Genomic DNA, 14,082 nt, shown 5'->3' with positions numbered 1-14,082 from the left:
CTCTGAGTCGTCCGAAAACTTTGAGCCTCTGACCAGCCCTCCGACACCGAGCACCCAGCACCGAGCACCGAGCACCATCTCTGCCGAGCGCTTCAACTCCAGCCCCAGCCACCAGCAGCAGGCAAAGCCGAGGAACTGGGGTCTTCCCTCCGGAGATTCTCAATCGCACAGTAGAAGCGGCAGCGAACTGGGCATTTCAGAAGTTTCTCCAGATGTTCCTCGGTGCTTCTCACGGCTGTCTCCATCAAATCAGAATCGTGCACGGCCCCTATTTAACAAATACGATATCATTTCACCGGACAGGCTACGCGCGCTGCGTTGTGCCGCCATCTTCTCCTCCTGCTTCTTAATGGGCCACATTATGATTCTTCAGGAAACAATCCACTAGCAATCAGGTATCTGATGGGCCAAGTGGCCTGCTTTCACCCAGCCGGCCCCATTCCTTCAATCTTCAACTTCCTAGCATTCCACACAACGTCTGATACCCCTCATCCACCTTTCAGTTGCAAAGAAAGATGGTTGAGTCAGAATAATGGCAGCCATATCATAGAGCGGTGAGTGCAATCGCTTTACTGCACCGGTGATCACCGATCGGGATTTGATTCCTGACGCTGTCTGTAAGGAGTTTGTACTCCCTCCCCATGATGGGGTGCATTTCGTCTGGTGCTCTAGTCTCCTCCCACAGATGTACGGTTAGGGTAAGTGTCAGTAAATGGTACCTATGCTATAACTGGTGCCAGAAGAACGGTGACACATGTGGGCCACACCCAGCACAGTCCTCATTGATTTTAGTTGATGCAAGTGAACCATTTCACTCTATGTTTTGATGTTTCAATGCACTCATGACAAACAAAGCTTATCTTTTGTGTTTTTCCTGACAGTCAAACATAAAATTGAGCCTTGGACTAACATCCTCAGAGGAAAAGAGTTCAGTGGGACTACACCAAGCAGGAATTCCCTCAGACTGACTATCTGTCTGGCATGTAATGGCAAGAGTTCATTGTTTTCGATTTGTCTGCCATGCTTTTCACATTACTTTGCCCTAAATCTCCATTACTGGCCACTCAGATAATTCGTTCATGCTGCTCTTGACAGGGGACAATTTCCTGACTTTTTAAAAAGGGTGAAAAATGTTTGACAAAGAAGCCCTCATTTTCAGTGCAACGTTCAACTCATACACGTCCTGTATTTGGAACTTTGAACCTGCTTCACCCAGAAAAATGAGTCGCACAGCTCTGCCTGCCAGTTTTCATGCCACAGGAAGCCTCGGGCATCCATGCATTTGCACTCAATCCTGAAATCACAGAACCATGAAGATCAGACGCCAATGCTCCATTGCTTACCTCACCATTGCACCCTGCTTTGGGAGACTAATGTGCTGACCAGAGGGTCAAATTCACTTCATAGACAGCCTCACCTTTACATCAGGGAGATCCAATGTTCAAATGGCACCTTGTTTATTTGATTGGGGTCAAGTATCTTGTGGAAAAAGAAAGCTGAAGATAAATGCTCTACTTACTTAAGTAATCTAATGCTTTTGTTATTTGCTGGTGTTTTATTGCACTTTTAATTCATTGCTATTTATTTTATTGCAGAAAGTAAACTAAATCTACTTGAATAGTTCTGAAATGTTTCTACTGAAGATATTTAGCAGCTGGTAAAAAGCTTTAGATGAGGTGAATTGTTGCTCTCTCTCTCACATTATATATCAGTCCCATCCCCTGTTAACAGCTATGCTACAGCATTTAGTCTTCCTTTTTGGTGATCTACACCCTGACACGGACTACAATGGTCCCCTTAATTTTACAGCAAAGTTCATGCCGCACAAAAACAGGCTAATCTGACTCCTAAGTCATTGCCGGCCTTCAAACACTAATCTTACACTTTTTCTACTTCATTCTTCCCATATTCACAACTGTTTTAAAACAGTGCCAAGGTATAATTTTAATCAGTTCTCCTGAATAAGGTTGGCATTTTAAGCACCATGGTGAACAACAATGCACTTGAACCATTTATTGATTACACCAGCATAGTAATATCCACACTTCACCACACACGTGTGTAGACACACTTCACACAATTCAGCTGTGACCATCTTACCCTCTTCTAGTCTCACCCATCGCAGGGACTCAAACCAACCCACCAGCAGTTATCACCCTGCCTCTGCCCTGCCCATAATTTCTAGTCACATCTCAATAAAGATTTCCAGTCATCCATCATTCAATTGTGATTGATTTTTTCAACCTAGTTCTCCCCTCTTATCCCCATAATTTTACCCACACACTGTACCAATCAAGAATCAATCAATCTCTGCCTTAAATTGTAACAAGAGAGCCATGGATGGAGGTGAACCCAAATGAAGGATATGGTCTAGAATTAACTCAGACTCAAAATAAACCAGTCGGCACAAACAAAATCCAAAGGCAAAATCACAAATGGCATTGTTAGAAATAGAACTCCTATGATTGAGCACTGAGTGCTCAGCACGAGACCTCTAAGTACAGACTTTCCATGAAGGAATGTGGCAGGCAATAATTGGCAGTCTGCGTCTTAAAGGCACAACAGCAGTTAACTATACTCCATTGCTTGGATGCCTGCCACTGTTCAGTCAGACCAAGACATAAATATATCCAATATATTTATATTGTTTATCTATTCATATTTCTGTGTCTCCACAGTCCTCTGCAGCAATGAATGCCACAGATTCTCTGTCCTCCGGGTGAAAGGTATTCCTCCTCATCTTAGTTTTAAAAGGATGTCCTTTTATTCTGAGGCTGTGTCCTCAGAGCCTAGACTCTTCTATTAATGGAAACATCCTCTCTACGTCCACTCTCTTTGGGCCTTTCAGTATCCAGTAGATTTCAATGAAATCACCCAACTCAAGATTCTGAAATTTCTGTTGAAATTCTTTGAGGAAATAACAGGCAGTATAGAAAAAGGGGAGTCAGCGGATGTTGTTCACTTGGAGTTTCAGAAGACCTTTGACAAGGTGCTGCACAGAAGGCTGCTGAGCAAGATAAGAGCCCTGGGACCACAGAAAAGATACTAGGAGGGATAGAGGATTGGCTGACAGGCCGGAATCAGACTGAGAATAAATGGGACCTTTTCTGGTTGGCTGCCAGTAACTAGTTGTGTTCTGCAGGGATCAGTATTGGGACCGCTTCTTTTCACATTGTACCTCAATGATTTGGATGACGAAATTTATGGTTTTGTGGCCAGGTTTGCAGACGATACAAAGATAGGTGGAGGGGCAGGTAGTGTTGAGGAAGCAGGGATTCTGCAGAAGGAATTAGACAGATTGGCGGAATGGGCAAAGAATGGACAGGGGGAATGCAGTATCAGGGAGTATATGGTCATGCACTTTGGTAGAAGGAATAAAGGTATAAATTACTTCATAAACAGGGAGTAATTTCAAAAATCAGAGGTGCAAAGGGACTTGGGAATACTTGTGCAGGAACCCTAAATGTTAACTTGCAGGTTGAATCAGTGATAAGGAAGGCAAATGCAATGTTAGCATTCATTTCGAGAGGACTAGAATATAAGAGCAAGGATGTGTTGCTGAGGCTTTATAAGGCATTGGTCAGACTGCACTTTGAGTATTATGAGCAGTTTTGGGCCCTTATCTAGGAAAGGTTGGGCTGGCATTGGAGAGAATCCAGAGGAGGTTCATGAGAATTATTCCGGGAATGAAAGAGTTAATGTATGAGGAGTGTTTGATGGCTCTGCGCCTGTACTCACTGAGGGGGTATCTCAATGAAACCTATAGAACTGGGGTTCACAACCTTTGTTATGCCATGGACCAATGCCATGAAGCAAAGGGTCTATGGTTCCCAGGTTGGGAACCGCTGTTACAGAATACTGAAAGCCTTAGACTGAATGGATGTGGGGAAGTTAATTACTACAGTGGGTGAGTGTAGGACCAGAGGGCACAGCCTCAAAATAGAGGGACATCCAATTAGAACAGAGAATAAACGGAATTTCTTTAGTCAGAGTGCGGTGAATTCATTGCTACGCATGGCTGTGGAGCCAAGTCATTGAGTATATTTAAAGCAAAAGTTCTTGGTTAGTCTCAGGGTGTCAAAGGTTATGGGGAGAATACAGGAGAATAGGGTTGAGAGGGATAATAAATCAGCCTTGATGGAATGGTGGAGCAGATTCGATGGGCCAAGTGGCCTAATTCTGCCCTATGTCTTATGGTCTTACAGTATATATTGAACTTCTTATTTTTAGCATCATTCTTGTTGAACTCCACTGGATCCTCTCCTGGCTCAGCATATCTTTCCTCAGGAGAGGGCTCAAAATTGCTCACAATATTCAAATGCAATCCTCATGTAACCTCAGCAGTACATTCCTGTTTTATATTCTAATTGTGCAGAAAAGGTGCTGCCCTTCAAGCTGAGATGGAAAGCTGAGACTGGTTGATCCCATGTGTAGCTGTTACAAACTGCACAGCTTTGTCTTGAAGAAGAGAGTGTTCTGGTCAGTATTTAATTGTCACTCAATATCACAATAGCAGAGTTTCTAGTCACTAATTCACTGCTGTTAAAATGGGCTTTCTTCAACCATATTAGTGTTCCATTTCCAATGGCTACACATCAAAATCTAGGTATAATGCACTTTCAGTCAGGTGGCCATATTAATGTGAGTCTCCTCTTTTTGTGCTTTCTCCTGCTCGCGTGTACTAGTTATGCCCAATCATTTACAAATGATCCTGCAGGCAGAGTTTCACCCACTTACCTCCACAAATATGAAGCAGGGAATGATAGAGTAACTCCTCTGAATATTGGTCACTTCCGTAGCCATTCTCATGCATTGGATCACTCTTGAGAAAAACCAGAGTCTTTCACACCTGAAAATCAAATAATTCCTCTTTAGCCACGGACCTCCATCAATTTGCTTCATTTTAATCCGATTAGTACAGCCTGTTGGAAATCAAGGGGGAAATATTCTGCAGTTACAGACTGACACAGTAAAAGAACCTGCCACCATGCCCATGTCCACCATAGTATGAAGTATTATTAATGCTTTTAGCTTGGTCCATAGCCTTCTGTATCTTGGTCATTCAAGAACTGATACAGCCACTTCTTAAATGTTTTGTGAGTCTCCACCTCTACCACTTACTCAAGCAGTGTGGTTCAGATTCCAGTCACCTTATCGGCAAATACATGATACCTTAAATCCTCCCTAAAACTCCTACACTTCACGATAACACTATGCCCTCTAATTTTAGACACCTGCGCCATGGAGAAGTGTGACAACACAGTAGCGTGGGGGTGGGGGCTCATCCTAGTGTAGTGGTTAGCACTGTCACATTACAGCACCAGCTATAAGATCTGGGTTCATTTCTCGTCGCTGCTTGTGAGGAGTTTGCTTCCACTGGGTGCTCCAGTTTTCCCCCATATTCCAATGGTGCATGCTTAGGATTGGTGTGTTGTTGGCACTGGAAACCTGGTGACACTCGCAGGCTGCTCAGCATAACACTCACTGATTTGATTTTGATGCAATCAACACATTTCACTGTATGTTTTGATATGCGTATGACAAATAAGGCTAATCTTTAAATGTTTCCTACAATCTACCCTTTCCATGCCTCTCATAATGCACCAGATCACAGTCATTTTTCTCCATCATACTGATGGTTTTCTTTCTTGGAGTGGAGAAGGCCAAGGAAGATGCAACTTTCTTTGACATCAAGTCTCCAAGACAGAAACAAGCCGCATCTGTTCACTTATACTTCATTTAGCCATTCCCAACTCCCTCCATTAACCTCATCAACATAACTTTCAATTCAAAGTAACACACACAAACTGATGGAGGAACTCGGCAGGTCGGGCAGCATCCACGGTAATGAACAAACAGTTGGCATTTCGGGCCAAGGCTCTTCCTCAGGACTGAAAAGGAAGGAATAAATCATCAGAGTAAAAAGGTGGAGGGAGGGGAAGGAGGCTACCTGGAAGGTGATCGGTGAAGCCAGGAGGGTGGGAAACATAAAGGGCTGGAGAAGAAGGAATTTGATAGGAGAGGAGAGTGGACGAAAGGAGAAAGGGAAGGAGGAGGGTACCCAAGGGGAGCTGATAGGCAGGTGAAAAGAGGTAAAAGGCCAGAATGGAGAATAGAAGAAGAGGGGGGGGGCAGAATTTCTTTTACCAGAAGGAGAAATTGAAATTCATGCCATCAGGTTGGAAGCTACCCAGACAGAATATAAGGCGTTGCTCCTTGCTACAAGAGGAGGCTATGAACCAACAGGCCGGAACAGGAAAGGGAATTGGAATTAAAACGTATGGCCATCGGAAATTCCCCTTTTGGACGGATGGAACAGAGGAGCTCGATGAAGTGATCCCTGAATGTATGATGGGTAGAGGAAGAGGCACTGAGAGCACTGGACACAATAGGCAACCTCAGCAGATTTGCAGGTGAAGTGTGCAATCCAATTCTCTCAAAATATTTATTGCTCTTCCATTAAGGTATAATATTGACAACTAATTATATCATTAATGAAGCAAGCATTTCCTAGATTGTAGGAACAATAACTCCCGAGGCACATAGTAATGTGGATGACCAAAACCTGGCAACTGAAGGAAGAGTCACCAAGAGTGGACTGATTAAATTCAGAGAGGTGCAAGTGCTCAAAGACAGAGCACTGCAGAGTGCTTAAAGGATGAGAATTTAAAATCAAGGATTTCCTGGTAAGAAATTAATGAATGTACATGGACTGACAGGGTGTGGTGTGAGTCAGCATAAAAACAGGTTTAAATGTTCTCAGTATAGAAGGAGAGATTCCATTCAGGACAGTGCTGAAGTAGTCAAGATTGAAGATAATAAGGAGCAGCTGAGCAAAGTCAGGTATGAAGTTTGGGAATGTTGCAGAGAGGCAAAAACTGGTGATGGTGCAAATATATGGTCAAAGTTTAGTTGTGACACCAGTGTTGCAAACCCATACTTCGCTTATAAATGAAAGGTTTCTTCGTTTATATACTTCTATCAAAGATTAATCAAAATTGCTAAAATGCATTGAGATCATAGAGTCATACAGAATAGAAACAGACTCTTCATAATGTCCAGAGCAGCCTTTTTGCCGTTCTATACTGATCCCATGTTTCCACATTATGACTATATCCTTCTATGTTTTACCTAGTTATGTGTCTACCTAAATGTCTCTTAAAAGTAGTAGAAATACTTTTGGAAAAAAACCTCAATGGACATATTTTCAAACACTGGCCTTGGATTAGAATTAATCTAAAAATTAGGATCTTAAAAGTTACAAATGAATCAATTCCAGCTGTCCATTACAATCTTGTGTAGGAATATTATTTTAAAGGTACATTGGAACTATTTTTAAAGCTATATTAGGGCCAAACTGAACTTTCCAGTACCTTAACAAATGCCATAAATTTCCTTCTTAAAGAAGAAAGGGCAGAATTGAATAAGATAAATCAGTATGTTGTAGCTTAATGCATCATGCGTCAAGTAAGAGGGCAAGCCTGATGAAAAGCAGGTGATGCCTGTAATTTTTCCTATAATTAAGATCCTCCTAATGAAAGCACATAGACAGACAGCATATGTTTCCAAGCTGTGTCCTTGGCTTTTAAGTAACAGTTGATTTATAATAGGTTGCTCAGAGGATCTCTCAATTATTCTGAAAATGAGAATTATCTCCTAATTTCCTTGTAACCTCAGAGAGGTTAAAATTAACAGATCGGGTGATGGTTTGGAGATCTTAAATTCAGTTATTTTGTAATCGGGTCTGTGTATCCGCTAAATTTAGCAAAATCCAGCCCTCTCAACGCAAAGCAGACTTCATATTCTGTATTCCTCTGGTGCATTCACAGTGAGCAGAGCAAGCACAGACAAAAGTCATCATGAACAGTTTGGACATAAAAAAAATGATGGAGCGTGAGATGGGATTTCTTAACACGTGACACCTCGGAGCAGACTCCGATCAGACAATGGTGGCTGAATTACGGTTGCCTGATACTATTACTGGAGTTAGAACTAAAGGCTCCAGACCGACTGAAGTGTGCTTGTTCTCATTAAAAGATTTCATGGCTTCAGTAAATCAACGCTCACGGCGAACAAAGTTGTAAAGTAAAAAAAAATGTTTCTATAAAAGGCACAGCTTTATACACAGTTATAGCATCCCCGTAAATTGTCACAAAAGCACACACGGGACTTAATAAGTAAATGGATTATTGAGGCTGGGTTACATGTAGCTAACAGGTTTGATAGCAAAGCAAACTAATTACTCACAGGTTTTCATACCTTAATTAAAGCAATCCTAGTATTTCCTCTTCTAACGGTGGAGTCACACAGAGGCAAGCGTTCAATAGGAGAGTTCCTTCCCGTTTCCCTTAAGATGATGCCCAGAGGGGAAATGAATATAGGGCATCACACATGCAACATCCCGGAATTTATGAAATACAGCTCAGTAAAGTGAGAGTCAATGCATGCACGGGTTTGCTCTTCAATTACTGACTATGCCTGAGTGTAAACAGAGTGCAGTCTGTTCAAACTGAGCACAGATGTGATGTAGTTCTCATCAATTCTTATTTCCATTTTTCGAAGTGTGGACGGTGCCAAGATTAACTCAAAATACTCTTGCTACACAAGAGAGTTTTTAGCCACCTACTAATCCGCCACAATCTGGTCAGTGTTTCCCCCGTAAATGCAGTGTAATCGCGCAATAAATAAGGGACTGCTAAATTTCACATAAAAAGAAAGTAAGTTTCCCTCAGAGCTTTTCCATTGCGGCCTTCAAAGGGATGAACGGACCCCTTTATCGAGTGGAATGTGTGTATTTGCTTTACAACAATGGCTTGACATTGAATTGAAGCTAAACGGTTTGCAGGACCGGTCTGAGGCAAACAATGCATCGACCAGGGACGAGAGAGAGAGAAAGAGAGAGCGAGAGAGAGAGAGAGAGAGAGAGAGACAGACAGACAGAGAGAGAGAGAGAGAGAGAGAGAGAGAGAAACTGGATGTCAGCACACATCAAAATCACTCCGAATATCGCCAGAAACACATACTATGCCATCATGTGCACTTAGCTGCGCTCACCCGGGGTAAAAAAAATATTTTTTTTAAATCTCAAAAATGTGGCGCTTCATGGATGTTAAAACAATGTCCTAACGCAGGACAGAAGGTTGCAGTCCAGAACAATAGTAGTGACAAATCTGTTTCAAATATCAAACCTGCTGATACTACATTGTTGGATTAGTCAAAGACTGGCAGCAAAGATTGACCATTCGTCACACACTTTAAGCTTTGGGGGGCAATCAACGTTTCTGTTGGAGAATCTGGCCGCGTTTTTAGATTTGCTGTTCCCTTCCAAACAAAAGGAGCGATAGTCGGAGTGAGGCAGCGAGCTGAGCCGGACTTATTTCTTACCTGTGTTGGTGCCACACGCCGCCAAGCTGGTACCGTGCCCAACGCTACCAACAGCACCATCGGGGCGCAGAGAAAACCCGGAGTTACAACGGCGGCAGGGTAGGGAGGAGGTCGCTGTTTAGTCCCTCCGACAGCTCATCCTCGCTTTCTCATCACCCTCCTAGCAAAGGCACCATCCAACAGAACTGCCCCTCTCGCTGCCGCTCCTTGCCATTCACGAATCATTTCCTGTGGGGAGGCTTGAAGGAGGCGGGATTACTAGCCAAGTCAAAGAAGTTGCTTAGAACCTGCTCTCTCTCCCTCTTAACACACATAAACGTGAGTTAGGAGACAGTCTGGAATCTCACGTTAAATGATCCTCGATCATCCTTTAGCTGAAAGCTCCGATCGGTCCTTCCACTGGCTCAGCTCGAAGTCCATCTATTCCTTTACTTTGAAAGAAAAATGGCCTTAATATATCGTTCTAAGCGCTTTGTGTTAATCAATCCGTCTGGTGGGCTGATTTTTGTGTAATATATTCAGATGAGTTAGGGTGACATCATTACCTAAAAAGCACATTTCGCCGGGTAATAATTCACGCAATCGGGGGTTGGAGAGGAGTTGAGCATTCTCCCTCTCAATCATTCCTGCTATTTAATTAGATCACCGCAGATCTGAAACCGCTACCTTTTCCAGACACAGGAAAGCAGTTCGGCCCTTCTAAGATGATCCGCCATTCTGTCTATGCCTCAGTTGATAAAGATACAAACTGTTGGAGGAACTCAGCGAATCAGGCGGATCTGTGGAAAGAAATGTACAATCGACGTCTCAAGTCGCGACTCTTCTTCAGGATGGACGTCCACAGATGCTGCTTGATCCGCTGGGTTTCTCCAGCAGAGACACAGGAGGCTACAGATGCTGGAATTTGGAGTATCTGTGGTTGATGCATCAGGACTGATGCAGCTTTTCGACCCGGAGCGTAGACAGTTCCTACCAACACCCACGCCACCCCCCACCCCCAGCGATGCTGGTCAACCAGCTGAGTTCTTTCAACAGATTGTTTTCTGCAGGCTTCGGCAGCTGTGACATCCAGGAGAAAGTTGCCATCAGTTAACCAATGCGATTCAGGACCCTTTGGATGAAACAGTGGGAAAGCCGGAAATGCGCATGGGGTGACTCCAAGTGACCTCAAAGAAGAGTAATAAAGTGGATTAAGAGATTAAGAGATATTCAAATAGGGTTAGAAGAGTGTTTAAAAAAGGTTGTAACATAAGATTCAAGAAACGTAGGATGGAGACTCCTCAACTGTTGCCTTTCTGGGAGGTCCAACTTGCAGAGCTAATGCAACCTTGGCTATGACAGGCAACTTCATTCATCGACAATCAACCAGGATTGTTTGCATTGAGTTTAATCCATATTTACAGGGAAAATCATAAGCAAGAGAAAGTCTGCGGATGCTGGAAATCCGAGCAACGCACACAAAAGGCTGGAGGAACTCAGCAGGCCAGGCAGCATCTTGGTAAAGCGTACAGTTGACGCTTCGGGCCGAAACCCTTCGGCAGGACTTGATTCTCATGGGAAGGAGCTGAGGGCGAACGACTTTTACATAGTATATTCCGTCACGATGTCAGGTTATCAGTAGAAAAAGCACACAATATACTTCTTTCAGCCATCGTTGTCTAATCCAAACGATTATTTAACTCCTTCCTCCCTTGTAAATTCGTTTTCTTTTGTAAGCCACTGACAGAGCAGCGTGAGTCTATTTACAACGGGATGCAATTCAGAACGCAACTCTTCCTCATAACTGTTGATCCAACCTTTGACGAGTAATAGCGGCAGATGCTTCGAACTCACTAGTATAGTCACAATGCTTTCAGGGGCATTTACTAGCAACTCATTTCATTGCATCCTGGGGCCCTGTTTGCTTTCTCGCGAGGTTGGTTCTCCTCTGTGTTCTGGATCTTTGTGAACATAGCTAAAACAAATAATTTCACCATTGCCACATCACCTCTAAAAGGATATTGACCTGGAATGCTGACTTCAGCCACTACAGATGCCGCTGGACCTGGTGACTATCCCCAGAATTTTCAGTTTTTTTATTCCAGATCATCCATCATCTGCAGCATTATATGTTTCTATAATCCCATTGCCATTTATTTCTGTTTCAAAGATGCCCACATTTCAAAAAGAACTTAATTCTGCAAGATTATAGGATGACAGGCTTTTAAGATCATAAGACAGCTGGATCTACTCTATCATTTCACATACTGATTTATTAACCCTTTTAACACCATTCTCCTGCCTTCTGATGCAATAGCCACAGCTCTACACATCGTCCTTACACACCTGGAGAAGAAGGATGCTTCTGTGAGAATGCTGTTCTTGGACTACCGTTCAGCATTCAACATCATAATTCCCTCGAGGCTTGACAAGAAGCTCAACAACATCAACTTTCACCCTGCCTTGTGCATCTGATTCCTGGACTTCCTGTCAGATCACCGGTAGGTGGTAAGAGTGGGCTCCCTCACCTCTGACCCTCAAAACAGGAGCCCTCCAGGGCTGTGTCCTAAGCCCCCTCCTTTACTCTCTGTATACCCATGATTGTGTTGCCACCCACAGATCCAATTTCCTAAATAAATTTGCTGATGATACTACATTGATTGGACTAATCTTAACTAATGATGAGGTAGCCGACAGAGAAGAAGCCTGACACAGTGGTGATAAGAAAACAACCTCTCCCTCAATGTCATAAAAACACAGGAGCTGGTTGTGGACCACAAGAGGAATGGACACTGGCTCATCCCTATTTACATCAATGGATCTGCAGTTAAGAGGGTGAACAGCTTTAAGTTCCTCAGTATACAGATCACTGAGGACTTCACTTTGTCTGTACATACCAGCTGTGTGGTGAAAAAGCACAACAGCACCTTTTTCACCTCAGACGGATGAAGAAGTTCGGCATGAGTTCCCAAATCCTAAGGACTTTCTGCAGGGCACAATTCAATTGAGAGCATCCTGACTGGCTGTATCAGTGCCTGGTATGGGAACTGTACTTTACTCAGTCACAGGACTCTGCAGAGGGTGGTGCAGACAGCCCAGCACATCTGTAGATGTGAGCTTCCCATGATTCAGGACATTTACAGAGACAGGTGTGTAAAAAGGGCCCAAAAGATCATTGGGGACCCGAGTTACCCCAACCACAAACTGTTCCACCTGTTACCATCCAGGAAACTTTGGCCCTTGTGGCTACGGGGATCAGGGGGTATGGAGGGAAGGCTGGGGCGGGGTTCTGAGTTGGATGATCAGCCATGATCATAATAAATGGCGGTGCAGGCTCGAAGGGCTACTCCTGCACCTATTTTCTATGTTTCTATGTTTCTATGAAACAGTACTACAGCATTAAAGCCAGGACCATCAGGCTCCAGGACAGCTTCTTCCACCAGGGCATCAGACTGATTAATTCATGCTGATACAATTGTATTTCTAAGTTACATTAACTGTTCTGTTGTATATCTTACTGTACATACTATTTATTTCAAATTACTATAATTTGCATATTGCACGTTCAGACGGAGATGTAACATAAAGATGTAACATGTATGTGAAAGATGTGAGAAATAGTGTCAATTCAATTCAGTCCAGTTCTCCCTGTAACCTTTGATGCCCTTACTAATCAAGAACCTATCAACCTCCATATGGAATATACCCAAAGAATTGTCTATGGCAAAGAATTCAACAAATTCACCAATCTCTCACAAAGAGATTCCTGCTTATATCTGTTCTAATGGGATATCCATCTATTCTAAGGCTGTGTCATCTGGTCATAGACTCCCCCACTATTGGAAACGTGCTCTCCACATCTAATCTATCCAGGCCTTTCAATATTCAATAGGTTTCAATGAGATTTGCACTCCCCCCCCCCCGCCCCATTCTAAACTGCAGAGAGTACAGACCAAGAGCCATCAAACATTCCTCACATGTTAACCTTACACTTCTGGGATCATCCTTGTGAACCTTCTCTGAACCACCTTGAACAGCACCATGGAAATTCACCTCTTCTGCTCCCTCCCAATGGGCACAAGATACAAAAGCATGAAAAAGCATATTTCTGGGCTCAAGAGCAACTCCTATCCTGCTAGTCAAGACTCTCGAATGCAGCTTATGCATAATAAGATGGATTGTTAACCACCTAATCTATCTCATCATGGTCTTGCATCTTTGTTATCTGCCTAACTGCACTTTCTCTGTCACTGTAATGCTATTTTGCTTTACATTGTACCACCTCAATGTGCTGTTACAATGAAATGATCTATTTGGATGGCATGAAAAATAAAGTTTTTCATTGTAGCTTGGTACATGTAACGATAATCATCCAATCACCAGTGACCAAATATTAGCACATCAACATCCAATATTTCCTATTTACAATTCAGATAAATAGAGCAGGCAGTTGTTGGTTATCTTAAAGTGCACAATTCCCCTAAATATATGCCTCCCACAGTCAACCAGGACAGTGCACGTTTCCCTGCATGTTTGGGATGGTGGGTTAAGTGGATCTAATATTGCTGGGACTCATGATACTCCATCTGGTAGGTAAGACTGAAGTTGCAGTGTGTGTCCCTGGGGAAGGAATATCTAGACACGTGACGTGATAATGAAGAGCATATATCATAATTAGAATATTTAGTGCACTATGAAATTCATTCCCCATTGTGAATG

General features: G+C 43.1%; 1 protein-coding gene across 3 annotated transcripts in view; it reads right to left on the bottom strand.

Moving 5' to 3' along the window:
- The window catches only part of plppr1 (phospholipid phosphatase related 1), a 128,860-nt gene extending 119,250 nt beyond the window's left edge, over positions 1-9,610 (bottom strand). For 2 of the 3 annotated variants that reach the window (XM_072257182.1, XM_072257184.1), the window contains exons 1-2: positions 9,385-9,610; positions 4,738-4,849 (exon numbers count right to left, since the gene is read on the bottom strand). In XM_072257182.1, coding sequence (XP_072113283.1) covers positions 4,738-4,809 — 72 coding nt within the window. In that variant the 5' untranslated portion in view covers positions 4,810-4,849; positions 9,385-9,610. Of the gene's footprint in view, positions 1-4,737; positions 4,850-8,259; positions 8,343-9,384 lie in introns of those variants that run through there. The other variant, XM_072257183.1, reaches the window with a different exon arrangement.
- Between the last annotated feature and the right edge of the window lie 4,472 nt (positions 9,611-14,082).

This window comes from Mobula birostris, chromosome 5 (assembly GCF_030028105.1).
Source record: "Mobula birostris isolate sMobBir1 chromosome 5, sMobBir1.hap1, whole genome shotgun sequence".
Classification (NCBI taxonomy): domain Eukaryota; kingdom Metazoa; phylum Chordata; class Chondrichthyes; order Myliobatiformes; family Myliobatidae; genus Mobula; species Mobula birostris.
The sequence above is the reverse complement of the archived record's forward strand: the minus strand, read 5'-3'. Positions and strand labels throughout refer to the sequence as shown.